The sequence below is a fragment of the Sturnira hondurensis genome, unplaced genomic scaffold (assembly GCF_014824575.4).
Source record: "Sturnira hondurensis isolate 20B ecotype Veracruz unplaced genomic scaffold, ASM1482457v3 Scaffold0022136, whole genome shotgun sequence".
Classification (NCBI taxonomy): Eukaryota; Metazoa; Chordata; class Mammalia; order Chiroptera; family Phyllostomidae; genus Sturnira; species Sturnira hondurensis.
The window spans coordinates 1,183,384-1,210,869 of NW_028094767.1; the positions used below are offsets into that span (position 1 = coordinate 1,183,384).

The following is a 27,486-nucleotide window of genomic DNA, read 5'->3' on the forward strand; positions in this document are numbered from 1 at the left end:
AATGTAGGGATGGGAGAGTGTGGACGCTGGGTTCGTTTAGGGATCAAAGACCTGCAGCCAGGAAGCAGAAAGGGACTTAAAATCCAGCATCCTCGGGGAACCTCTGAGGACCATTGTGGCTTTCCAGTACCCCCTGCCCCTCGCTTCAACCTGGACCTTCTAAAGTATGCTGGTTCGCTGAGGCTAGGAGGGGGCGAGAAAGAAAATGAGCGCTAAACTCGCCCTTGGCGAACCAGAGTCAAGGTCGCAGTGGGTAGAGGAGGTAGGTAGATGTCAAGCAAAGGACTTAGAGGCACCCCCGCGAGTTTGGGGGGAGGTGTAATTTCCTTTTTAAACTGTAAATTAAGGAATTGACCTCTTCCACCGGGGTAGGAAGGGGGCAAGTTGGCAGAAGGAGACGTATCCCTTAAGACTAACTATCCCCTTCCCCCAGCAACTGACTCATTTTCATTCATGAAGGTGAAGTGAGGGAATCCTCGCTGCCACGTAGGGGCCGCTGTTTTCAGACATTTATGTCTGAGATTGCTCAATGAAGTGTTGCTAAGCATTCAGATAAAGGTTTGGCTAAAAGGAGATAAAACTTGAAAAAGAAAAAAAACATAAAGACGGAATTCTTGGCTGGCTGGCTGAACTCTGTATGTTCAGATACCCGCCCGCAACGTGATTCATTCTTGCCACTTAATCAGGCAACCGATAGGTGGCGGTCCAGACCCAGGCAAAAGCGTCTCCGCTACCAGGTTTTTTTTTCCCCCCTTTCCTGGAGACTAGCGGTTTTAAAAAATATCTGCACAAACTTTTCGGTGGGTAGATTGTCAGCGTTTAACTTTTCGCGAGCACGACTGCCAACTGAGTTGGAAATTATTATAGCAAAGTAAAGGCCAGATTACGGGAACAATGGGCCAGTCTCACTTCTTGCTTTTCGCTGATGTAGAAGAGGGTTAGAAATGTCAAACAGTTGTTAATTAGGAAGAAAGAAATTGCTAGAGCCCTTGGATCTCCAGAGCAGCGCCAAAATTTTAATTTTGGCTCATAAAAAAGAGCTCCAGGCAAATTTGGCACGCCTGCTTACCAGACATTTAAAATGCAATTTACACTCAGGCCGAGGAAAGCTGCCCTAACACATCGTGCCAATAATTTGGAAAGACCTGGTTGGATCTTGTAAGGTTCTTTTCTCAAAGAGGGCTAGACCTTTGGCTCATTTTGGATTCCCAAGCATGACTCTGTTTTTTGAGAGGCCTAGTCTGTTGCCTTACAATAATTTATGTACCCTGGAGTCAACTCTTTTTATATTTTACCCCTTGGCACCTTCCCACTTCACTGCTAGCAGCTTTTGTCTCTGGGTTGGACCTTAGAATGTTTTAGAAAATTCCCTTCTGCCCACACGGATGAAGCACCTACTATGTGCTAGGAACCACAAAAGATGAATAAGGCTCTTTGTCTTTCAGAAATTAAAAATTTAGTTACAGTCAGGAAAATCAGAATAGGACATATATTCTTCTCTGGAGCACATATACCTGTAATCTTCTGGGATAAGTGAACAGTTATACAAAAAGGTTATTACCGAGCATTGTCATAAAAATATCTTTGGGAAACAGACAAGAAAGTTTTGTCTCTTCTATTGATTGTCCCCTTTTTATTATGTATTTTAGAGTTGTTTTTCCCCCTAATTCTGGGTAAAGGATTTATCAGATGTGAAGACAACACAGCTAGCAGGAGAGTCAGGTTTCAGCTGGGCCTTACATATTTCTGTATAATCCATTTCAGACCTAAAGAGCTGCATATTTGTAGGCAGAACAAAATGAAGAAAAAAGAGTAAAAGAGGTTTATTATACTTTTCCAAATTACCCCGAGACCACTAAAGTACAGTTACCTAAAGAGTTCAGCAGCTAGGAAAAAGTGGCCGGCCAAATAAAATCCCCAGCTGGAAGAGACATTTAGTTGAGTCAGAGATAAAATGACCTCTGAATTAGCCATCACCCAGGCAGGATGAAGTCATGTGGGGCCTGGTAAATCCTTCACCCTGGATGCTAAGCAGGACCAGCCTCCAGGAAAACAGGACCCTCTTTAAACTTGAACTCTCTCTTAGTGCCATGATTAAACTGCTGTAGATGAACTTTACTTCCACTGCTCCACAATAAGCCCATTATATGCTGGGCTTGGCCCTGTTGATTATTAAGGCAGATATGCTAGGGTACTGGCCCAGGGCCTGGCTCCAGTTCTAACCTGGTTCCAGGCCTGCTCAGACCCGGTTCTGATGCGGCCACTGCTTCCTCCTGCAGATCCCTTCATGTGGCTGTGACTTCGCTGGCCCAGGCCAAACATGAGGACCAGGCTTCCCACAGCGCTTGCCATCCTGGGCGGGGCCCTGCTCCTGTCGTTCACTGAAGCAGAAGGTAAAAGACTCTTCCTTCCCCTCCCCCAGTGACAATGTCAAATTGTAGAAAAGAAAAAAGAAGTGAATCTTCCTTCTGCGCTCGCTCTGTTTCCCTGCACTTCCTCTTTTCTCTAGGGGTTTCTCTCCTTCAGAGAAACTCCCCCTTCTACTGAGGTTTGTCCATTTCCCAGCTCTCCGGTCCAGCTCTTTCGTATTCTGCTTAATCCGTTCCGTACAGTGCTGTGTGGTCGGTCTCCCTGCGCTTGTCTCTGCGGTGTGCTGTCCACACTGCCCCCTACCCCGCTGCCTTCCAAGAGGACCTGCTGTCCGGGAAGGGGCGATGGCTGCTCCCACCTCTACAAAGAAGATACCTCCAGGTGCTACCCAGGAACCCTGGTGCGCGGGTGGGCGGGCTCGCTCCAGTAGCTGGTAACTACCTGGCTTGGGGCTGCGACCTCCGTGAAGACGCAAAATAAAAGACTCCAACAGCGCCGGCTCTGCGCGTCTGTGTGTTTTGTGGGGCGCTCCGTCGGACAGGCGGACGAAGCAGACGAATAAGGTAGAAACCAGTAAGGCCCAGGGAATAGGTGGCAAGTAGAGATCCGTAACCCGTCGTTTGTTCGCGTGGTCCAAAGTCGCTGCTGTTTGTTTCACTTTGGTTCGTGGGATTAGGAGGGTGGTGGCCCTGGCCCAGCCCTGGCCCAGCCCGGGTCAGATAGGTTGGATCTGGGCCAAAGTTCCTGACTCCGGAAGCAAGCGGGCGCCAGACCAGGCGCACCTGTCCACCCCCCCGCCCCCCCCGCCCCCCATCCTTCCAGCGTCAGACCTGAGTGCGGAGTGGTTAGGGACTGGGAGATGGGTAGTCCTGACCCCCTGGAAAACGAAGGGCTTTGGATAGATTTGCAACCTCACTTCTTTTTCTGGTGTGTCCTTCGTGCCTTAATTTCTCAGTATTTGCTAGGCACACCGCTTCTATATATTAACCAAATGGAGGCTTCTGTATGCTCTCATTTATCATTGGAGAGTTGACCACCTAGATTTTTTGTTCTGCAAGGTAATGGGTTGATGCCATAAAAGACATCTTGAATTGTTTTTTCAATAAAGAAAGGTCCCTGGTGGAGTTAAGGGAAAAAAGAAATACTTCTCCGTGCGACGGTTGTGGGAGTTCCAGGGCGGCTTCTGCTTTTTCAGAGGTCGTGGGAGAGTAAGACGTTTCATGGCAACACTGAGATTTTCAAAAACTTCCTACTGTGTTTGATTTTCTACTTGAGGATTGCAGGTGCCAAAAAAATCCAGATTGGGGAGCACAGAGAGTTTCCAAAATGCATGGCATGGTTGAAAAAGTGACAGGGACTTGCTGGCTTTTCTTATCTGATGAATATTTTTGTGAATGGGAAGGCTTTTCAGAGTGGCCTCTGTGAAGTAATGTTCAGAAGAGGTTGCCTTTTATGCTTCTTTCTGTGTCATTGTTAGGAAGGAATTTTATTTGAGCAGCTCTGGAAGCCCTGCTAAAGATATTTTTAGATAACTCGCTGAAGTGGCCTAGTTACTGCTCATTAAGAAAATAGTTATTTGAAAATCGGAAAGACTTGAGAATTCTTAGGAAAAGAATTAGGTTGGAAATGATGTAAGTGGAAAAAAATCAATTCTGAATTGGATAATGGCTGGTTAGCCAAGTGCAGTTAAAAAGAACACTTTAGTGTGTCTATTACTGATTATTTCCATATTTCTCACATTTTGTCTTTTTAATTTGTATTTATTTCCACATGGTATTGCTCTTTCTTTTGCTTCATAAGCTGTGTCTTTTCTGGTCTCTCATCCCCTCACATCAACATTTAATAATTAAATTTTCATAGGATTCATTTCTTGGACTTTATTCTCCAGTTTGGAACTGTCATATATTGTGAGCCACCAATGAAAGCCACACATGTAACTTAAAGATTTCCGGTTATCACATTAAAAAAGGAAAAAGAAACAGGAGATACTAATTTTGATAATATATTTAATATAATGTATCCTAATGATATCACCATATCATTTCAGCATGCAATCAATATAAGTTATTAGTGAAATATTTCACATTTTTATACTAAGTCACTGGAGTTGAGTGTCCATTTTACATTTGCAGCACATTTCATTTTGGAGTGGCCCCCTTTCCAGTGCTTGGTAGCCGCATGTGGCAGACAGCCCCTGTACTGGACAGCGCAACTTCTGTGTTAACTTCAACTACTGGTCCTGGGAGCCTGGGAGGGCTAACAAAATTTGTGGCCAAGGCCTTTCTGGGGACAGTGAGCTGGACACAAAAGTTCTTTGAAATGTGTCTGTTGGGGACATTTCAAAATTTTAATTCATGTGCCTGTTCCCTGCTATGTCATTTTAATTTTAGTTCTAAAGTAGCCATAGTTATTTTTCTTTCCCTTTTGCCATTCATACTTGCACTCTTGTATTTCTAGCATTTTCCCAACAAATGTCTATTAACTTAATATTTTTATATGCTGAAAATCCAATACTTTTCTGACATTATTTTAAACAGTTTGGCATTCACTTTTTTGCATTTCTCTTTTTTTTATAAGTGATCTTGTCTTTGTCCTGTTTTTCTTCTACCTTCTTATACAAGGAACTTTATTTTCCCCAAGCACATTAGTTTGTCCTATAGAAATAAAGGTGAGAGTGATGTTGTTTTGCCCTTAGAATTTGTAATTTTGGGGAACAACATAGACTTTATTAACCTTGTCACTTGCCCAGTGCTCTGAGTGACCTAGAGTTGTAAAATAAAATGAGCAATTGGATATCATCAATTCATCAGTGAGTTGAGGCCATGCGCTTTATTACCCTGTGTCTAGGTGAAAAGGCTAATTAATATATATTTCTATAGGCTAATTAATATATATTTCTAAATTCTAGGCCTGATGTAGTGCTAGTTTGCCCATACAGTGCCTTTTTCTTGTTCAAAAATTGGTCAATGCAGTCAGTTTAACGAGGGAACATATTATATAATGTGTATAAATGATTCATTATTTATCTGAAGTATTAAGTTTTCAACTGGTTATTTTTGGAATCTTAGAAATACAAATGAAATTAACATCTATATAATGGCAAAGTTTATTAAATTTATACTAGCTTTGGATGGAAAATTTAAACTAATGCCTTTTGAATATAGTAAAATCACACTCTGCACACTTTTAAAGTTATCCACCATTAGGGTAGCATTATTTTTAGTGTTATTTTCCCAAAGATTAGACTACAATTCTTACCAGTGTACCAAGGTTGTGTTTTTGTAGTATGTTCTCAGTTTTTTTAATCTTTAACACATTTTATGTACTTATCAAAACTTATTAGACTATTCTCCTGTCACCTGTTCATCTTTTCATCCATCCATCCGTCCATCCATTTATTCATCTCTGCACAGTTTATATACTCTTGGCTGCTTCTTCCTTTCCAGTGCCATGATGTAAGAATTTTGTTTCTTAAAATGTATATGTCAGGGTAGACATTTTAGTTTTAAAATCAATCGAACGAGTGTGTACAGATAGCATTTGCCAAATGCTATCTGTATCTGATTTGGAGATATCTAAGTATCATATATTTATTATTGAACAGGCATCAAATACTGTGTTTTTATAGAGTAGAGAGAAATATATATGTATATATAAGTGTAAATACTGTTTTTCTCTTTTTTAAAAATTTAATCTTTATTGTATTTTTTCCCCATTACCATTTAGTCCCCTTATACCCCCTCTCCCTAGCATTCCCCACACTGTTGTCCATGTCCATGGGTCCTTTCTTTTACTCAAATATTTCTTATTCTTTCTGTTTAAGTCAGTATCTAAGGAAATGGTATATGCTGAGTCACACCATGGGATCAAAGTTTTGCTGTTTATTCACTCTGGTAACCCCTCTGAATTTCACTGGCCCATCTATGAAACTGGGATAACACCTGCTATGCGGGATTGTTATGAGAAGAAAAAAGAAACAATTATAAAGTGGTTTAGGAACACAGAATGCTGCTTGTGATGATGGAAGGGCAGTTGTGAGTTCTTTTTATGGAAAAAAAAATTCAAAATTATTGAAAATATATTTTGCATTGATTCAAATTGGTGGTAGTCCATACTCACACCCACTTTGCTATCTTTTCTTTTCATGAAACAAACCAAAAAATGTGTGAATTGCATGGCAATCCTGAAAGGTTTTGTGTGTGATAAATGGGGAGGAAGAAAGGCGGAGTGGGTTGCGTGTTGTACACATGCTGGTTGGCCATTCTTTCCTACTTTCGATTCCCAAGTACCACATCTGAGTTTCTGTGCACACCTTCAATTCCTCTGAAATGTTAAAGACTTTTCCCAACAGTCAATTTTTCAGTTTTTCTGGAATCCTGGTCATTTGGAAACCAACAAGGTGGGCCGCTGCTGCCCTCCAGCAGTTTTAACCTAATGTCTGCTGCTTCAGGTCAATTTCCTTACAAGGTTGGTGGTACTGTTTTTCCATGTACTGGTTTTTTTAAAGCATGCTCAGGCCAGTTGTGTCTGCCTTTGCATTAAATTTGTCCTGAGCCATTGCTACTGGAACAATATTTTATAATGATATTCTTAATAGCTATTGTCCTATTAACATTTGTTGCATGCTTGTTATACTAAGTGATGATGACAGCTGAACCTTGCAATACGGTCAGACAGCAGAATGTTGAATAATTAAACCATGCATGTAGATTAATAGTCTAATCTCACTGCCTGTGTATGGATAGTAGGAAAATAACATTTATTCCATTACTAGCGTATCCAATAAAAATAAAAAACCATCTCCTACAATTGTGAGCAGCAGTTTGTTAAAGCAAATGTTTGCTTTATTTGTTTTATTTCCATTTAAACATATTAATATTACATAAATCTCTAACCCCAGTTAAATTCTATGACCCATGTCTCAAAGCTACTGCTGTATTTCAATTGACCTCTGTGCAAACCTACAAAGAGATTTTAATCTGTGAAAAAGTCTGACTCACAAGGAATACTCTCAGACTTCAGCACTTTCAGAAGACTGTGGCTGAAAGTCTTCTTCCTGTGTTGACCCGCTTCCAGAGCAATAATTTGTAATGCACTGACCATGCACTGACAGTGAGTCAGTCCAATGCTGCATGATGAGGCATGAACATTGCAGGGAGGATATCATTATAAAATATTTCTGGAACGTCTTTGTGTAATGACTATTGTACATGGAGGCTTTTGTTCATTGTGGGAGACTAAAAATGAGTCAACATTTTATTGACACGTGCATGAGGCTGTACGGTTTTGTATGTAAACTCTCTCTGTACTTTCCAGTTACTCCTTTCATTGGCTTCTCCAAGTTTTTATGCACAGTCATGTCTCCAGATTGCTGATTCTTCTTCACTGTTTTCTCTAAGTTCTGTAAATGAATGTCCATAAATATACATTGATGTTGTCTTTCCATGATTAACCATTGTTTTGTAGAGGACCATACTGGCATTTTAACTTAAAATGCCATTTCTAGTATGGAGAATGCCTGCTGCAAAGGAAAAGAACAGTGTTGGTTTACACCTTGCAGACACCCAGCAATAGGTGTGAACCGGTGGAATATTCATTTTATAAACAGCTGTACATTGCTCTATACATCTATAAATTATGAACATCTCTTATTATTTGGATATTTGTTTCTATGACTATGAATATACATTACATGTATATATTTTTGTGAAACATAGCAGTGCTAAATTTCCCATGATTACTTGTTTTCATTGAAATACAGTTTCATCTCTGCCACAGATTGAGATTTACCCAACAAAAATTAATAGCAAGACTTCAATGCAGAGAATGAACCAAAAACATCATTGATTCTTTTCCACATAATGGGAAACAAAAGTATTAGGCCAATGTTCTAAATGAACTTCTATGTCTATGGTCGTAAGCAGGTTGTGATACGGCATGCTTATTCCAAATGCACTCAGCATGTATTGAAATTCTTTTAATTGTTCTGTGAATTGTTTGCATATGTGATTATTACATGTGATCTCATTGTACTTGTATGTACTCGTATCCAGATACGTTTCTATTATGCTTGATTTTGCTGGCCATTCTTGGATGGCCTAGCAACTCAAGAATCAAAAGTGTTTTGTGCTGTCCTCTATAATATGTATACTCTGTGATGTTTTGTCATATCTTGTCAGCTTTTAATTTTATTCTTATCCAACAAGATATCTTTTATATTTGTTGGAAACAAATTTATGCAAAGACAATTTAGTAAGCTTTGCTCAACACAATTCTTATTAACTAAATTGACCACTTTCTGAAGTTGGAAAGTGTGACTGATATCAAGTCTCTCTTTTGCAGTTGACCCACCTTCAGACTTGAATTTTAAAATTATAGATGAAAATACAGTTCACATGTCATGGGCGAGACCAACTGATCCAATTGTGGGCTACAGAATAACAGTGGACCCTACAACAGGTAAGTTTTGGTCTTAGGAGCATCAAAGATGGTACAATCCACTCTTCTTCCCTCCTTTCATTCTATGTAAGGAATGTGATATTTAGAAAGCCTGAGAGATTTAGCCAGTGCCACCAGATATTTGGTGGGACTCAGGTCTCCAGATTTCAAGCATAGTACTCTCTGTCGTATTTTTATAGTGTTGGGGTTGATTAACATGGTTTGCTGTTAGGCTGTTATTAAAAATGGACTTTTTGGGTACCCGATCAGATATTACTGGTAATATTTGATTTTTTCACTTCTTGACAATCTTCTTGAATTACTAGTATTTCCAGCATGTAAAGTATCAAGTGATGAAGTGAGTTGTTATACTTTGCTCAGTGTCTTACACACTTCAGTACTCAGGAAACATTATTCTGGGATAATGGTGAGCTACCATGATGAAAGATACTTTAGTTATGTAGATTCTGTAGATCCCAGGCTACGATTCTGGAAAAAAAATTGTTTCGATTGCTCTTAAGAGCAATATTTAGTGTTTGTTATGTTGCCCAAGTGTGGAGAACCAATCTCTGTTGATTAACTTTTAGTTCTGACATGTAATAGGAAAATAATCATTTCCACCGACACTGACCAAGTGGTTGGAAGAAGTCTTGATAGGCTCACGGTAGAGATGAATTATGTCAGCATGACTCATCACCAGCACTGTGTTTACTGACTCTTTTTTAAGATACCCGTGCTTTAAATTGCTCATTTACTAGGGAATGGGGAAACTATTTTAAAAATATGATCGGAGGACATAAAAAAGGGTCAAGATTTACTTTTTCTTCCCTGGATGGTGTGGCTAAATATCCTGAGCACTGGCCTAAAAAACAAAGGGTTGCCAATTTGCTTCTTAGTCAGGGCACATGTCTGGGTTGTGGGCCAGGTTCCCAGTGAGGGGCACATGAGAGGCAAACACACATTGATATTTCTTTCCCTCTCTTTCTCCCTGGTCCTCACTCTAAAAATTAATAAATAAAATCTTAAAAATTTTTTAAAAAAAGAATTTGCTTTTTATTTTTTGAATGATTTCTCTGCAATACGTCTGCAGTCAGTGAATTCATTCATTCTGAAGCAGAAAAGGGGTCTATTCAGTTTCCAGATGTTGTAAACCTCTGACTTCTATATTCCCCAAGCTAGTACCGGGACCACCCAACACAGCAGGGCCCTGGTATCTTGGGGGCCCTGGTTGGTTCTGCAATGTTCTACATATAATCCAGGAGCATTTCTCAGAGTCCTATTACATCTGTTACCTTTTTGGATTATTTATGTTTCACTGAATGTTTAATCTAATTTAAAATCTTAACAAGCACTTAGTCCTTAGAACTACTGTGTTTCCTGATTAATCTGAAATTTAACACAAACTAGGAGGAAGTATATAAATTATTATTAGGTAAGTAAACACCAGGCACCCTGTTCCTGAAAACATTCACTACTTAGTTGATGCGGAGGTGTGTGGCTGCCAGTAAGGTGTGCACTTGCTCGGGTGTGGAGGCTCTTTGCTTCCACTCTGACCATTTCCCAGTGGGAAATAGTAGCCTACGGGGTTAATTTCCCTGGGACTGATTTTCATCTTTTTTCTCTTTCTCTGCTCTCCTCCAATGCATAATGTAATATTAAATTACTTCCTACTTTAGATCTCATTTATAAAAACGTGTTATTTGTTATTCATCTTCCAAAATAATGAGATTTTTGGTGTGCTCTTCTAGTGTGTCCTTTATCTAAAGGAATCCTTGAGTCCTCAAACAGATATTGAATATTCTCATACCAAGTAAAGGCAATGCTAGTCTATTCACTGAATTTCTAGAATTCAAAGTTTTGGTTATGAAGGACAGAAAAACACAATGTTTGGATCTTCTGAAAACTAGTATATATTGAATTGTTCAGATTTTGAGTATATGTGGGAATTACATTATATTGTATTGTACATAAAAAGTTTTGTTACATTCATATTTTCCTTTCTATATTTCCAGATGGGCCCACTAAAGAATTTACCCTGGCGGCTAGTACCACTGAAACTCTATTGTCAGACCTTATACCTGAAATAGAGTATGTGGTGACAATCACTTCATATGATGAAGTAGAAGAAAGTGTACCAGTTATAGGCCAACTCACAAGTAAGCACACATATAAAGTTCTTTTATTCTTTTGGTTCATTTTGCAGAAGATTTCTCCAACTTTCACATTTAATTTGTTACTTTGCAGAGCTAATTTATATCAGGATTAACTATTCTTCTTAGAATAGTCATTTTTATGATCCTAGTTATTACTGGATGTGAATAATTCATTCCTGATTTATAACCCTGGCCTCTGGAATCATCAGGAATGTTATGAATGAAAACTATTGAAAACATTACAGTTTGCCAGGCAACATCATTAATATCTTTTTGAAATATAGCTAAAACTCACTAAAAATAATTTAGTTGCAAGTAAATACGTATTTGGCTGTTTTCTATTAACAGCTAGTCATGGACCATACATTTGAATGACAATGCATTTATTTTATTTTTAGGAAGTATTTGTATGGGTTCATTTCCTTCTGTAATAATCAGGCTTTGACTCAGTTCAAACAGGTGGTCCGACGAAGCCAGGAGAGAAGAAACCTGGAAAAACAGAGGCACAAAGTAAGTATTTCCTTTAATATTTTTGCTTAGATTTGTAAAAGTCATAAAGGTAATGTGAAGATGTTTCAGCCCTGGCTGGTGTGGCTCAGTGGATTGTGAACTGAAATTTCACTGGTTTGATTCCCAGTCAGGGCACAGGCCTGGGTTGTGCGGGCCAGGTCCCCAGTTGGGACTGTGTGAAAGGCAACCGAAGTTTCTCTCACACATTGATGTTTCTCTCCCTCTCTTTCTCAGTTTCCCTCTCTCTAAAAATAAATAAAAAAATCTTTTAAAAAAGATGTTTCAAATATATACATGGTCTGATGGCATTTCTTTGTTATTTTCTATAAGCTTTATCTAGAAGTACAGACAATGTAATAGTAATGTATGACTAAGCAGTTACAATATCTATATTTTGACTTTCTAGCCAATTTTTCACTGTTTAATAAATATTATTTTTACTAGAAATGCTTTGAATTTGTGGGTGTCTAAATTTTCCTGCAGGATTTTGGCAGTAGGTGAAAAATAAGCCTCATCACTGGACTTAACTCATATCTCAAAGACAAACTGATAGAAATAGGTGGTAGCTTAGGGATGGATGAGAAATGTGAGGCTGGAACAGAAGGAAGATGCTCTCATAGTGTTACAAGCAATTCAGTTGCCATGCAAATGTGTATTTCCAGGTCTGTGTATATCTTAAGTTCATATCTAAGGTATTTACATGACTTTGGTTGATGGCAGTTGTAGCCCTTTCCAGAACCTCATAAGACATAATCGGTAAGTGGGTACATTTGTAATGAAATGAAAACAATTTTATTTACTCTAGGTTTTGCATTTTCTAGTCTCCTTTTGGCTTATACCACTTTGTCTGATTTACGAGGATAGACCCTTAAGGGGTTTCTTGGACTCTAATTTTATTACCTTGAAGAAGTTGGATTTATGACCCAGGATGAAAATAAAAAGATTGTTAACACTAAGTCTCCTTTTTTTGGAATTTTTTATTCTAGATCTCTGTTTATCATTCTTTCTGATATCTAATAAACTAAAATAAAATGTGCAGTTACAATGCTAATATTTTTCCTGAGCCACCAATATTTATCTTAGATCAAAGCATTATGACAAATATTGACTTTTCAATAGACTTAAATTGGCCCATTAAATAGCAAGCAAAAAATTTGGGGGCATGTAACTTTTATTTTGCTTGCAAAATTTTCCAGGACCCTTTCCTCTTCTTACTAGGCAAATACTTTATTATTATTATTATTATCATTATCATCATCATCATCATCATCATCTACCAACTGACCACAAGGACAAAAACATTTTCAGAAAAATTCACTCAGTGTTGCCTTACAAATATAACTATTCATGAAAACCAACCTGTTCTCCTGACCACAGAGAATTATAAAAGCAAGTCATTGCGTTTTAGTAATTTAAGGATACCATGTGCATTTTAAATTTTCCTTTTGAATTAAAATGTTTTTCCCCTCTTTGCTTAGTAGAAGTAGGTTTTTGTCATCAAATTTAAATATATGGATAATTAAGACAACAAGATATTCTGGCTATCTTACATCATATTTGTGCCTGTTTTTACTTCTGTTAGAATTCATTAGCCCTCTAGACTAATCACTGCAAACTTTAGACAGGTATATTGAAAAATGAAGGAGAACGTTAACAGATTGCTCATTTCTTCAACTCAGCTGCATTTGCTTGAATGGTACAGCATTTGTTTTGTATTTGTTTATTGCTGAATACCAAGAGGTAAAAACACTGCTTACATTTCCTTTTTACGTCTCCCAGATACTTTATATAATTTTTACTTGGAGAAAAGAGGACTGAGGATACAATCTATAAAAATAGGTTGATAGCATGAATACTTGGGTCACATGCTCTTGGAGAGTAGGCCATATATCTATTTCTCTTCTTGCACGTCTTATTTAGCAACCTAAAGACTTATGGTTTCATAAATGCATTTTCATGAAGACACTGAAACTGCTTCTATATATGCTAATAAAATTTTATATTGTTCTATGTGTGCCAGTTGTGGGTGAACACCAATGTGAATATGTTCTAATGATCAAAATGATTTCAGGAGTCAACATTTTTGCAGTGTTAGTTTGTCTTCCTTTAGTGACAGGTAGATTTAATAATGCATCATTTAAAAACATCTCAAATGTATTTCAGAATGCTCTGTCAGTGCCTGGACTGATTTAGTGTTCCTTGTGGATGGCTCATGGAGTGTGGGAAGAAATAATTTCAAGTACATTTTAGACTTTATTGCTGCCCTTGTGTCTGCTTTTGACATTGGGGAAGAGAAGACAAGGGTTGGAGTCATTCAGTACAGCTCTGATACCAGGACTGAATTTAACTTAAACCAGTACTACCAGAGGGATGAGCTTCTTGCTGCAATTAAAAAAATCCCATACAAAGGTGGCAACACTATGACAGGTATGTTTGACAAATTGTGTTGTTGTTGAAAATAAAAGAAAAATACCGTTTGTGAAAGAAAGGAAGCATTGCGCAATTATCATATGTTAAATAATTTTGAGATTAATCACAGCTTTTGACTTTGGCAAAATTGTGTAATGCAGGGTGCATGAGTGTAATATTTCTTCTCATTTCAGGGGATGCCATTGATTACTTAATTAAAAATACTTTCACGGAATCTGCTGGAGCAAGAACTGGCTTTCCTAAAGTGGCAATTATCATTACCGACGGCAAATCCCAGGATGAAGTGGAGGTTCCAGCGAGAGAGCTTCGCGATATTGGTGTTGAAATTTTCTCTTTGGGTAGGTCAGGTTTTGTTGCTTTTATTTTAGAACTTTTCAATACTTCATGCTTAGGAAGACAAAGGTTGACTTCTCAGTGAAGGATGCTGTTAAAAGTGTTACTGCATTGCATAGTGTAGTATTAAGCCACATCATCCTTCAGTAGAAATGCGGCTTGTCTGTTTCTCTCACGTAACTCCCTTAGCGTATGCATTAAGTGCGGTGGTATTCACGTTCCTTGCCAGCCCTCTACTCTTCAAAGAATGCTGGGCCAATGATTCTAATAAAGATCCTCCTTGTATTATCATTAAGTGTTTTTTATGTTTCCTACGTTGTGTAATACTTGAAGAATTCAGAGGGTTCCATCCAGCTCATTTAGACTCTGGAAGAGAAAAGTATTATCTTTACAGATGGCAGGGACAAACGATGGCGTGGTCAGCAGGACGGCCCAGTCTGTTTTCCTGACCATTTGTTTTCATCTTTGGCTGGCGGCTTTAGGTGAAATTATAAAATGCCTTTGTCACTTGAACAGCTACACTTTCATTATGGAGCAAAGCAATTCTGGTTTATTACTGAATAAGGGTTTGAAAATGCCTTCACTTGTGAAAGACTGAGAAAACGAAGATCTTCCCCAGGTCAGCACCTTTCTCATTTTACTACATCCTCTTCATTTTGTTTTTCAGGCATTAAAGCTGCAGATGCAAAAGAACTCAAACAAATTGCCTCCACACCTTCACTAAACCATGTTTTCAACGTGGCCAACTTTGATGCGATCGTGGATATTCAGAACGAGATCATCTCCCAGGTGTGCTCAGGGGTTGATGAACAACTTGGTGAATTGGTTAGTGGAGAGGAAGGTGAGTGGACTGTTGTATGTTCCGTGTACTAGCCCTCTCCATTATTTGATAGTATCTGTAGCTTTACAGGTGTCCAGGAGGAGGTGCACTCGCTCACCTACATTCTACAGTGATTCTCCGAGTCCTCCACTCATATAGTTTGTTAGTTACGCAGATTATTGACATCACTTGTACTGTTTCTTTCCTCTTCAGTGGCACATTAAGTGATAAAATATTTCTATCATTGTAAAGCTCTTAAAAATCTCTTTTGGACAAGTTTGACTTGTTTTTCTTCTCTAAGAAAAGATCGTTTTGTACATATTGAGGGTCCATAATTATGCAATTCAGGTACCTGCTTTAATTATCTTACACTCTTATTGAAACATTGACAGTTTGGGGAAGACACTAATTTTAACATTCTGCAATGTAAATAATAGCAGCAGTGTTTTATTAAATGGGGAAGGAAATGAGTTTTTCATCATCATATTCTGCGTCATGTTTTCAAAGCTTTAAGGATATTTCAAAATCAGTCATTTTGATCCTTTTATAGCTGGAAAATGTTTTTATTTTTATACGTTATTGCTTCTGAATATATGGGAGAAAGAGAAGACATTTCACAGCCATCCTTTCAGGTGTTAAAAAGTCACAATTTCTGTGATTATTCCCCTATTAGCCTGAGAACTGACAAGTAACGAGATAAGTTTGAAATAGCTACATCCTCAATTACATAAACTTTTAATCTGCAAATCCCGAGTATTTTGGCAGTGTTCATTGGCTCTAACTCTTTCAGAGCTCCTTCTCATTACTTCATGGGCTCTGAATCTTTTTCTTTGCTTTAACTGCCTAATGTCTGACTTTTTTGATTGTTATTAGTACAAAATCCATCCTCCAACCCATTTTTCTCTAGTTAACCTCTCTTCACTTAATCTTTGAAGCATCCTAACTCCCCTTCCGCTTCACTGGGATGCACATACCGGGGAGGCCAGACTTCCGTTCTGCCCCTGTTGCAGTTCCCCAGTAGGGGGTGCAGGCTGTACCGCAGGTGCTGTGCTCCGTCTTCTGTCCTTGCTGGCGTTTGCCCGCGACTTCTGTTCCCTGTGCAGTCTCTGAATTGCTCAAGAGTTTTGGCCAGCCGTCTGGCTGGCACACTCATCGCTTGTGTTTCACGATCTCTTTCTTCTTCAGACACCGTATTTTTTACACATACTATCTGATTGCCTTTTTGAGGAGATGGTGAGTCGCCTTGTACTTGTTTATCATCAACTTCCTGCAGGCTGATGTAACAATTAGAATGATGTCTTCTGGGAAATTGACTTCATGGATAAATGTGAAATTTTGAAGATTTGGTCTGAAATATCTTAAAGTACTTTATGTTTTGTGTTAAGTACATGGCTGTGTTCTACCTTGAGTAATGATAGAAAGTTTTTAGATTTCAGTATTTGTTAGTGTGTATGTTGGAAACCTCTGTTTCACCACCTCTTGGTGGCATTATGAACATTGATGGACTATTATTTTTACCTTGAAGTAAGTAGAAATGAAACTGCCTAGAATGATAGAAACCTGTCATTTTGGACTTGGTGAACTCTTTACCTTTCTTGGAATACTATAAACTATCTTTTTAAATATTATATTTTATCTTATAATATTACTAAAGAGAAAAAATTTCTGAAGAACTAAGTCATTGATTTAACAAATATCATCAATACTGAGAGTAAAGACAATGAGCAAATGGAAATCTTGGTCCCAGGGAAGAATTAGGCATCAGACTTCCTATCATTAATTTCTTCCAAGAATTTTCTTTTTTCCCTACACATCCTAGCTTCCTGACTAAAAATCTGGCACCAGTTCTCTCTTGATTTGCTGGGTACAGGTGGATGTGGAAGACCGGGGTTGGGCAATGCTTCCTGATACATTTGTAATTAATTTAAATGAGGAGAATAAAGGTCCAAACCTACAGACCTAATTAATAGGGTTGTATCCCGCTGTTTTGTAATCACTGTTCTGCTTGTTACTTTTTAGTTATTGAACCTCCCTCAGATTTGGTTGCAACAGAAGTTTCATCAAAATACATTAAGCTAAGTTGGACCCCATCTCCTAGCCAAGTGACTGGATATAAAGTCCTCCTTATACCCATGACTACTGGAAGTCGCCAGCATGCTCTGAGTGTGGGGCCTCAGACAACCATGCTCAGCGTTCGTGACCTCTCAGCAGACACAGAATACCAGATCAGTGTTTCTGCCATGAAGGGACTGACATCCAGTGAACCCGTTTCAATAATGGAGAAGACTCAGCCAATGAAAGTTCAAGTGGGTAAGTTGATAGGTGATCATTGGGTTTGGAATATGTGAAGGCTGATTTGACAGTATGTCTCACTGATTCAGATTTTATTTAAGCCAAAATATTTGCAATATATAGTTATATTTTCACGATTAAATTGTACTTGTTGAATTTTATTTGGCTTTCTTTCTTTTTACAGAATGCTCACGTGGTGTGGATATAAAAGCCGATATTGTGTTTTTGGTTGATGGTTCATATAGCATCGGAATTGCCAACTTTGTTAAAGTTAGAGCCTTTTTGGAAGTTCTCGTAAAAAGTTTTGAGATTTCACCAAATAGAGTGCAGATAAGTCTTGTCCAGTACAGCCGGGATCCGCATACTGAGTTCACTTTGGAAAGATTCACCAAAGTCGAAGATATAATTGAAGCAATAAACACCTTCCCCTACAGAGGAGGATCTACAAACACTGGGAAAGCAATGACTTATGTCAGAGAGAAGATATTTTTGCCTAGCAAGGGTTCTAGAAGCAATGTACCGAAGGTCATGATTCTTATTACCGATGGCAAATCTTCAGATGCTTTTAGAGATCCTGCTGTAAAACTGAGGAATTCAGATGTTGAAATCTTTGCAGTTGGTGTGAAAGATGCTGTTCGCTCAGAATTAGAAGCTATTGCCTCTCCTCCTGCCGAGACCCACGTGTTCACAGTGGAAGATTTTGATGCTTTTCAGAGGATATCTTTTGAACTCACACAGTCCATCTGTCTTAGAATTGAGCAAGAATTGGCAGCTATAAAGAAGAAAGGTTAGTAGTCTCTGTAGAGTAAAAGTTACCCCATCATGAACAAAGAATCTTTTATTTTAAAATTGTAGATAATATGGTTCTTGAGTTCTTTTTATACACAGGAAAAAGTAAATTTTCTGTGCTATTGAAAACTGTTAAAGTTAGTTTGTTTAACTTTGAGATGTGGCTTTCTCTTAGACATTTTTGCGTTATAGAGTCATGAGACGTATCTGATCCTAGATGTTCAATCAGGGCTAGGAACCAGCTTTGTCAGGCCTGTTTATCACATCCAATTCATTGAATGTCTACTATGTGCTGGATGCTGAGCTAGGTCCTCTGAATCAAGGACAACTAGACTATAGTCCTGGACCTTTGAATTATTTTATGCGTTCCCTTTCCTGGACAATTTTGGGTATCCTTTCTTGCATCTGGACTTCCTTGTCCCTCTTGTTTTCCTATGTCCAAGTACCTTTTTTCAGCGTTCAGTTACACATCTCATCTCTCATTAAGCCTTTCTTACTTGTTCTGGTGCTATAACATCACTTTCAGTCACTTGATGTTCATATGTACTGCTTTGTTTTGTTGATGACTTTACATTCTCGTTGTATGTCTCTCCATTTCTTTGTATGTCCTCTGAAGACAGGCTGAGTGCCTTAAACATTGCCTCTTCCTATGTTTTAGTTTACTAAATGTTCTTTCATTAGGGAAAATTCCTGCATTATTACAATGAAATAAAGTGTTTACTACCAAAGGTTAGCATGTGATTGCCAGGGATGAATGGGAGCATTTTGATGGTCTATTATAGGTCTTTTACTATCTAAAATCCCAATTGGGCAGGACCATTGTCTTAAAAAGTCAAGATTCCAGTTCAATTTTAATTAGTCATTTAAACCATATAATTTAGTATTATGAATGGTCAAAACACATGATCAGCACCTCCCTGTAGGGCTGTGTGAGGTCTTCTCTCAGTGCTCACGTGTGGGTATCCCCTCACTACGTTGGTCTCAGCGACCATTCTCCCAAATGGCTCTGAGCCACTTCAGGAATATGTAGTCGTTAAGTCCAGTTTTGCTTTGTAAGTTTACAAATTTTAAACTGTGTCCTTCTTTTTTTAATTAGCTTACGTGCCTCCAAAGGATCTTAGCTTTTCTAAGGTGACTTCTTACAGTTTTAAAACTAACTGGTCACCGGCTGGAGAAAATGTTTTTTCCTACCACATCACCTACAAAGAAGCTACTGGGGATGACGAGGTCACAGTGGTGGAGCCAGCATCTAGCACCAGCGTCGTCCTCAACAACCTGAAGCCGGAGACCCTGTACTTGGTCAATGTGACTGCGGAGTATGAAGATGGCTTCAGCATCCCCCTGACTGGAGAGGAGACCACCGAAGAAGGTGCGATGGGGTTTCTGCCACCGTTTTTTCAAAACTAGCAATTTATTGTAGAACAAAGTTACCATTTGAAAAAACCATCTGCTTATAGTTCAGAATTATGAATGCCTTTGTAAGATTCAGCATCTTTAAAATACAGCTCTTCATAAATCTTCTTAAAAGGAGAAAAAAACTTTTAAGTAAAAGGCCCTAGACTTACTTTGGTGAATTTGAGGTTAATAGATATAGAGAACTGTTAATGATTATAGCATTTTCTGTCCCACGTTTCGATAGTTTCATGCTCAATTACTTCTGAAACTGCCTTACTTTGTCTGTGAGTCTGATGATAAATATATATTACCAAATGTTTTCTTTTTCAACTGTGGTAAAGTTTATATAACATGAGATTTAGCCTTTTAACCTTTAAGTGTACATTCAATAGCACTTACATTGTGCTACCATCACTGCACCCATATCCAGAATTTTTTTTATCTTGCAAAATTGAAGCTCCGTACCCATTAAACAATAAATCCCTATTTCCCCTTCCCCCCTCCCCCTGGACACCACTATTTTACTTTCTGTTTCTATGGATTTGACTGCTTTACATACCTCATGAGTAGAATTGTACAGCATTTGTTCTCTTATGACTGGCTTATTTCACTTAGCGTCATGTCCTCAAGGGTCAAGGGTCCCCTGAGGTCAAGGGTCATGCCCACCAAATGGCAAGGGTCATCCTTGTTGTAGTATGTGTCAGAACACCTTTTCTTCTACGGCTGAATGGTACTTTACTGGATGTACAGATTGTGTTTTGTTTATTCACTCACCCACGCGGATACTGGGCTTGCTTTCACCTTTTAGCTATTGTAAATAATGCTGCTGAGAGCACAAACATACAAATTTTATCAGATAGTTTAAGCAGTGTTTGTTTAGGTGTGTTCTCTTTTCTAGGTAGAATTGAATACTTTCTGATTCATTACATTTGACATTTAAAAGGTACCAATGAACCTGGTTAGGAAGACTAAGACCAGACCATTACTTTTTCAGATAAATATAGTGAATGAGATCAATTGTTCTTCTCTATTTTTATTGGGGATAAGAGAAGAGGCTGAAACAGCGCAGTGAGGAGTTCAGGATGGTTACAAAGAAGCATTTGCTGGTGGGAAAGGCACACGTTGACATACATTGCTGATAAAAGCTAGAGAATATTTTCCCCTGAAAGATTTTCCAAATAAAATTGAGTTTTTCTTTTGTGCATGGTTTAGGTGTATTTCTAACCAAAGGCCAGAAAATGCACTACATAGCCTAAGGTGTCTTACGATTTCTGTGGCTGTATGACTTACAAGTCCATCCTTAGATATTCATCACTCTCTCGTGATTCCTCTGTGATGTCCACCTTACCTCTTCATGAACCTGGCCCTTATTCTTCAGCACTTTGGCCTGGGAATGGGAATATGCCTCAAGAGGAAGTTTTACTCTAAAGGGTTTTCGGGTAGAGGTGATTACATTCATGTAGGTTCTGGGTTTTGATCATTGGGCTACTACAACAGAACTTGCTAATGCCTTTCCAGTTCTGTTGGTCTGTAGTAAAATCTGACATTTAAATTTCTTTAGTCAATAAGGAAATTTCTGATGCAGTACCCTTATTAAACTAGCAATGATTGAGCTCCTGACAGATGTCAGATACTATGATAATTGATTTCCATGGATTATCTCATTTAGCCATTTCAATACTCCCATTAAGTAGTCACATTTTTATGTGAGGTAATCTGAGGCTCAGAATTACACATTTATTAAACTTCAGGCCAGTATTCAAACCCATCAATTTATTGCCTCATTCAGGAGGACTAATTTAGTCTTTTGCTTTGTCATAAAAAACGAATCATGGGTGCAAGGCTGTCAACAACCATTTCTTTCTTTTCTTGAGAGTAATGATTTCTTTCTCCTTGGTGTGCTGGGTGTTTAGGTGAAGGTGTGATTGTGTGAGAGGTGCATGTAGGCATGTCGCACTGTGGTTTCACCCCAGTGGATTGAGAAGACAATAACCTGTAGTTCATTTCCTGAATGTGTTGTCCATGTGGACAGCTACCCTATTAAACAAATGGGTCATTTAAACATGTGTACTAACCACAAAGCCAAATGATGTTCTCATTTTTGTGTTTAATCAAAATCTGTGGATGTTACCCACATTGCAATTGGACCTCAAGATTTAGATCTAACTAGCTTTCATTAAGTACCTATAATGTGTTAGGTCCAACACATGAATGGTGTCGTTATTCTCCAAGTCAAATGACTGTACAGGTAACAAGTTAGTTAGGGGGCTGACCAGAAGAAATAGTTCATTCAAATGGGTAAAAGTGGTAGACCTGGGTGTTAGGTATTATTTTCTACCTTCCTGAGAAAATCTGGTGAGAGTGAAAGTCTTGGTTACTTATATTCAAAGAAACAGAAAGTTTATTTTTGAATTTTATATCAATATGAATTTACCATTTAGTAGAGTATTTATGATTCTAAAAGTTTACTATTATATATGCCTCTTTATTTGATTAGAAAGTTAACAGCACCTACTCTGTTTCTGAATATCACATTTGTTTGCTGTTTCAGAGTCTAGTGAATGTCTGGCTAAATGAATTCAGTAACCAGGATGTTTGTCAAAAAACTGTGTATGGGTTTAGGGCAATGGTATAATTTAGTGATCAAAAGCTAGCTTTGTATTTTTCATATAAAATAAGTCAACTTTTTCTAAAATTTTAGTAAAAGGAGCACCCCGAAACCTAAAAGTGACAGATGAGACTACAGACAGCTTTAAAATTACCTGGACTCAAGCTCCAGGGAGAGTTTTAAGGTACCGAATTATATATAGACCAGTTGCTGGTGGAGAAAGCAAAGAAGTTACCACTCCAGCCAACCAAAGGAGAAGAACCTTGGAGAACCTGACTCCAGACACAAAATATGAAGTCTCTGTAATTCCCGAATATTTCTCAGGACCTGGCTCTCCACTGACTGGAAATGCAGCCACCGAAGAAGGTAGAGAAATATGCTGACCATATGGTAACAAATAAAATCTTAGACTGCAGGAGAGACTTTGGACAATGCTCTAGATGCTACAAGCCCTGAGACACTCAGTCTCAATTACCCGAGTGTTTTAGACTTGAGTTACGGAAATTTTTAACTTATAGTATTTATTTGTGTCGATAGAACTTGAGTGCTATAGCATGGTCTAAATATTCCATTAAAATGTTATTAAATATTTTAACATAAATTTAAGGATGGCTGGGGATTAAAAATCAAACTGCTATGCACCATTGAAACAGATTATATACTACTTCTTTAGGAAGATTTCAAAATACCAACTTAAATGGTATAGATGCTGATATTTGTGGCCAATTGTTATTTAAGGTTATTCATTGAGAAAAATTAAGGCATTCATAATTTTAATTTTCCTCCCTATTTTTAAAGTTTTAAAAGTTTTAAAAGTATAACACTAATATTAACAACATATTAGTAATAATGAACAGTAATTGAGCACCTATGTGTGTCAGGTTCTGTTTAAAGAGCTTTTCATATATTATCTCATTTAACCCTTGATAGAGTCTATGAAGTTGTTATTATTATTCCAGTTTTACAAGGAAATCAAGGCTAAGACAACTAAATAGTAACTCAGACTCATGTTGCTTATAGCAGTGTATCTAAGTTTGGGGACTTTGGCGTCCTTGTGCAGACATTCACAGGGAATAGCCGTCCGAGCTCTGCCTGCATCGCTATTTCTGTCCCCCATTAGCTCATGGAGCTAATGGAGCTAATGAGCCTTTCCTGTGCAAACCTCTGTCTTTCCACCTGCTTTCTTCCCTTTTTCTCTTTCTCACTGGGGAATCTAGGGCTCTTTGTGCTGGCATCATAAAAATACCCAGTGACTCCTTATCTTTCTGATTTCTGGAGTAGAAGTGGCTGGCTGTTGTGTGCCCTGCAGAGTGTCACAGAGTTGGGTGCCTTGACACCCTTCAGAGGCAACGCAGCCACTCTGCCAGTCAAGTCATGAACTGCCGAACGCAGTAGCAAAGGGATGGGCAGCCCCCGAGTTTCACCCAAGGCCAGACCTCGTTTGGGCTGTTTCCTCTCTTACGTATTATTTTGGGAACAGCATTAGTTTTATCGTTTATCATTTTTATCACATTAGTGTATTTTCCTGGCTGTCACATTTAGATATTCAGAGCATTATATGCCAATGAACCCTTCTTTATTGAAGATTTATTAGAGGAGTTGAAAACATTGTGATATTAATCAATATATATATATATATATTATAGTGCTTTGTTTCACTTTTAGACATAACCTTGTAGTTTTTTGCATGATGGAGTCCACACACGGAAGATTTTCACTGTGTAAACACAGAAGGGAAATTAGACGTCTCTTGCTTTGTTGCTTCTACCATGTGGAGCCTAGTTTAGAAGTACTTGAACTCTGTTGGCTAGTCAACAGTCAAAATTGCCAAATTCTCACCCGGGACATAAATTTAATTTCACATACCCATGCATGTAAATTAACAAAAGGTTTTTCAAGTCATTTTATTAATCATGAGTTTTGATTTTTTTTTTAATGAAGTTAGAGGGAACCCAAGAGACTTAAGAGTTTCTGACCCTACCACATCAACTATGAAATTATCTTGGAGTGCGGCACCAGGAAAAGTGAAGCAGTATCTCGTCACGTACACCCCAGTGGCAGGAGGTGAAACTCAAGAGGTCACTGTGAAGGGAGACACAACCAATGCCGTGCTGAGACGACTGAATGAAGGGACACGATACACCTTGTCTGTGACGGCCTTGTATGCATCTGGGGCTGGAGATGCCCTTTTGGGAGAAGGAACAACACTTGAAGGTAATTACTGTCATAGTTTATAAAAATCCCTCAGCTTGTCTGTGGTTGCATTTAGGAAACTTAAAATGTTTTTAATGAATGAAATCTAGAAGTGTGCAGTTCTTTTCCTTAGGAGAAATTTGTATTGAATAATAAGTAATCATAAAATTGCCTCTTATTCAGAGATGTAGAATATAAACAACCGAAAAATTGAACTTGGTCAGGAAGAAGTGTATTGGGGAGCTGAGCATAATAAGGCCTTAGAAATGTGTCTGTAATGCCATGGGTCAGTTAGATGCAGAGTAGGTGTGTGACCCTTAGACCAGGAAGGCAACTTGGGAAACATCTGTGGGTTAAGAGGGTTTGGGTGCTCCAAGGTCACACAGCTGCTTCTCACCCAGAAGTCGATAGGAACCCTTTTCTACCTCTCAGTCTCTTTTCAGTCACCATACAGGAAAGCGTTCCTGATAATTTGCAGAATTTGAAAATCTGAGTTTCTTGTTGTTTTCTAAATGTCCTCTAAAATTCAGTTGCTTGTTCAGAGTTAATATTGTACTTAGTAAGAACCATCAGCAAGACTGGAGCTCTTTCCTTGGTTCCCTAGAGTAAACTGTCACCAGGCTTCATCATATCTTTTAGGATCTCTTGAAAGTTAACAGCCCCTTAGCATTAACTCACCACAACTACAAAGTAAGTCATGTAGGAGAGAGAAAGGTATAGACTTAACTTAATCACAGTGAGTGTGGGATACAATGTTAGAAGGAAATATCAGTGGATGGTTACCATGATGAGTCAGCACCATAGTTGGGGGCCTGTATGGAAAATCAGGCATAGCTTTCCTTCTTGTTATCACTGCCTTTTAAATGACTTATTTAAAAATGGTGATAGGAATAAAACAAATCTGAAGTATCCTTTGTCATGTGAAATCACAATGATATTTGGCAAAATAACCATCAAATTTGATGGATCCAGGAGTTTGGAGGGTCATAGATGTTTTAATTAGCAGGGACAAGGCCTACAGTAGGCAGTTTTGGTTAAAGCTTCAAGACTTACTCAAGAATTAAAAACAAATAAATAAAAATATTCTAATCAAAATTCTCTCTGTAATAGTGATAAAGAGTTTAATTTCAATAGTCCATGAAATTTATTTTTAGAACTGGATTTAAATGAAATATGAAATACTTGTATATGAAATACTGATGACCAGAAGAGTCCTGGTTTGGTTACTCAGCCATGTGGCTTTGAAATACTCCCTTAACCCTTGTGAGCCTCAGTTTATGCACCTATAAAGAGGGAATGATCTTATTATTCCTTCCCACCAGACTTGTGGAGATCAAATGGGAGTGAATGTAAGTGAAACTCTCTGGGAACTATAAAATACTGTATATTTATAATTTTATAAAAAAGAAATAACATTAATTTTGGACCTGTTATCTAATACTTTCATGTTTCAGAGATATGATTGGCTCTACTAAATTTTTAAAAATAATAAGAGTTACAAATAGAAATTGCCTTCATTAGATAAACATAATCCAGACCCTAAGAGCATGTGATCTTTATATCTGGAGCGACATCCAGAATTTAGGAGAAGTTTATCCTTTTGATTTTTTGAAATTCTCTTTCTCAACCTCTTTCCAGAGCTTTTCAACATAGATAACACTCTATAGGATTTTTATTCCTGTTTTCTTTTTTAAATTATTAATTATTTTATTGGCGTTCAGTTATAGTGGTCCCTGTTTTCCTCCCACTATTATCCCCTGCCCTACTCACCCCTACCTTCCACTTTCAATCCTCCCTCCAATTGTCTTGTGTATGGGTCCCTTATACATGTTCCTCGACTTGACCCTTTCCCTTCTTTCCCCTGTTGTCTCCTCCCCCTGCCCCTCTGGTTTGTTCTTTATTTCCATGTCTCTGGCTCTTCATTGTGCTTACTTGTTTGTTTTGTTGTTTAGGTTCCTGTTAAGAGTGAGATCATATGGTATTTGTCTTTCACCACCTGGCTTATTTCACTCAGCATAATACTTTCCAGTTCTATCCATGCTGTCATAAAGAGTAGGATTTCCTTCTTTCTTTCTGCACATAGAATTCCATTATGTAAATGTACCATAGTTTTTTGATCCACTCATTTACTGATGGGCACTTAGGCTGTTTCCTGCGCTTGGCTATTGTAAATTGTGTTGCTATGAACATTGGGGTGCATAGGTTCTTTTGAATTGGTGTTTCAGGATTCTTAAGGTATACCAGCAGTGGAATTACTGAGTAAAAAGGCAGTCCCAACTTTAATATTTTGAGGAAATTCCATACTGTTTTCCACAGCAGTTGAACCAGTCTGCATTCCCACCAACAGTGCACTAGGGTTCCCTTTTCTCCGCATCCTCTCTAACACCTGTTTGTTGATTTGTTAATAATGGCTGTTCTGACTGGTGTGAGGTGGTATCTCATTGTGGTTTTAATTTGCATCTCTCTGATGTCTAGTAATGCTGAGAGTCCTTTCATATGCATATGAGCCCTCTGCATGTCTTCCTTGGAGAAGTGTCTGTTTAGGTCCTTTGCCCATTTAAAAAATTATATTTATTTATCTTTAGAGGGGAAGGGAAGGAGAGAGGGAGAGAAATATCAATGTATGGTTGCCTCTTATACGTCCCCTGCTGAGAACTGGTCTGCAACCCAGGCATGTGCCCTGACTGGGAACTGAACCTATGACCCTTTGGTTTGCAGCCCTTGCTCAATCCACTGAGCTATACCAACCAGGGCCCTTTGCCCATTTTTAAAAAAGACTTTATTTACTTATGTTTGGAGAGAGGGGAAGAGAAGGAGAGGAATATCAATGTGTGGTTGCCTCTCATGTGGCCCCTACTGGGAGACCTGGCCCAAAACCCAGGCATGTGCCCTGACTGGGAATTGAACCTACGACCCTTCGGTTTGCAGCCTGTGCTCAATCCACTGAGCTATGCCAGCCAGGGCCCCTTTGCCCATTTTTAATTGGATTATTTGTCTTTCTGGAGTGGAGTTATGTAGGTTCTTTATATATTTTGGTGATCAAACCCTTGTCCAACATAGCATTGGCAAATTTGTATATGTTCCCCCATGTAGTCAGTTTCCTTTTTATTTTGATGATGTTTTCTTTAGCTGTGTAGAAGCTCTTTAATTTGTTG

The 27,486-nt window shown here is 38.4% G+C and overlaps 1 protein-coding gene across 4 annotated transcripts in view; it reads left to right on the forward strand.

Moving 5' to 3' along the window:
- COL12A1 (collagen type XII alpha 1 chain) overlaps window positions 1–27,486 on the forward strand; it is a 111,346-nt gene that overhangs the window by 1,141 nt on the left and 82,719 nt on the right. For 3 of the 4 annotated variants that reach the window (XM_037034311.1, XM_037034314.1, XM_037034315.1), the window contains exons 2-13: window positions 2,280–2,393; window positions 8,713–8,829; window positions 10,821–10,964; window positions 11,412–11,471; window positions 13,635–13,898; window positions 14,075–14,239; window positions 14,902–15,075; window positions 17,074–17,364; window positions 17,531–18,133; window positions 19,232–19,504; window positions 22,232–22,504; window positions 24,080–24,352. In XM_037034311.1, the coding sequence (XP_036890206.1) occupies window positions 2,321–2,393; window positions 8,713–8,829; window positions 10,821–10,964; window positions 11,412–11,471; window positions 13,635–13,898; window positions 14,075–14,239; window positions 14,902–15,075; window positions 17,074–17,364; window positions 17,531–18,133; window positions 19,232–19,504; window positions 22,232–22,504; window positions 24,080–24,352 (2,710 nt within the window). In that variant the 5' untranslated portion in view covers window positions 2,280–2,320. Of the gene's footprint in view, window positions 1–2,250; window positions 2,394–8,712; window positions 8,830–10,820; window positions 10,965–11,411; window positions 11,472–13,634; window positions 13,899–14,074; window positions 14,240–14,901; window positions 15,076–17,073; window positions 17,365–17,530; window positions 18,134–19,231; window positions 19,505–22,231; window positions 22,505–24,079; window positions 24,353–27,486 lie in introns of those variants that run through there. The other variant, XM_037034312.1, reaches the window with a different exon arrangement.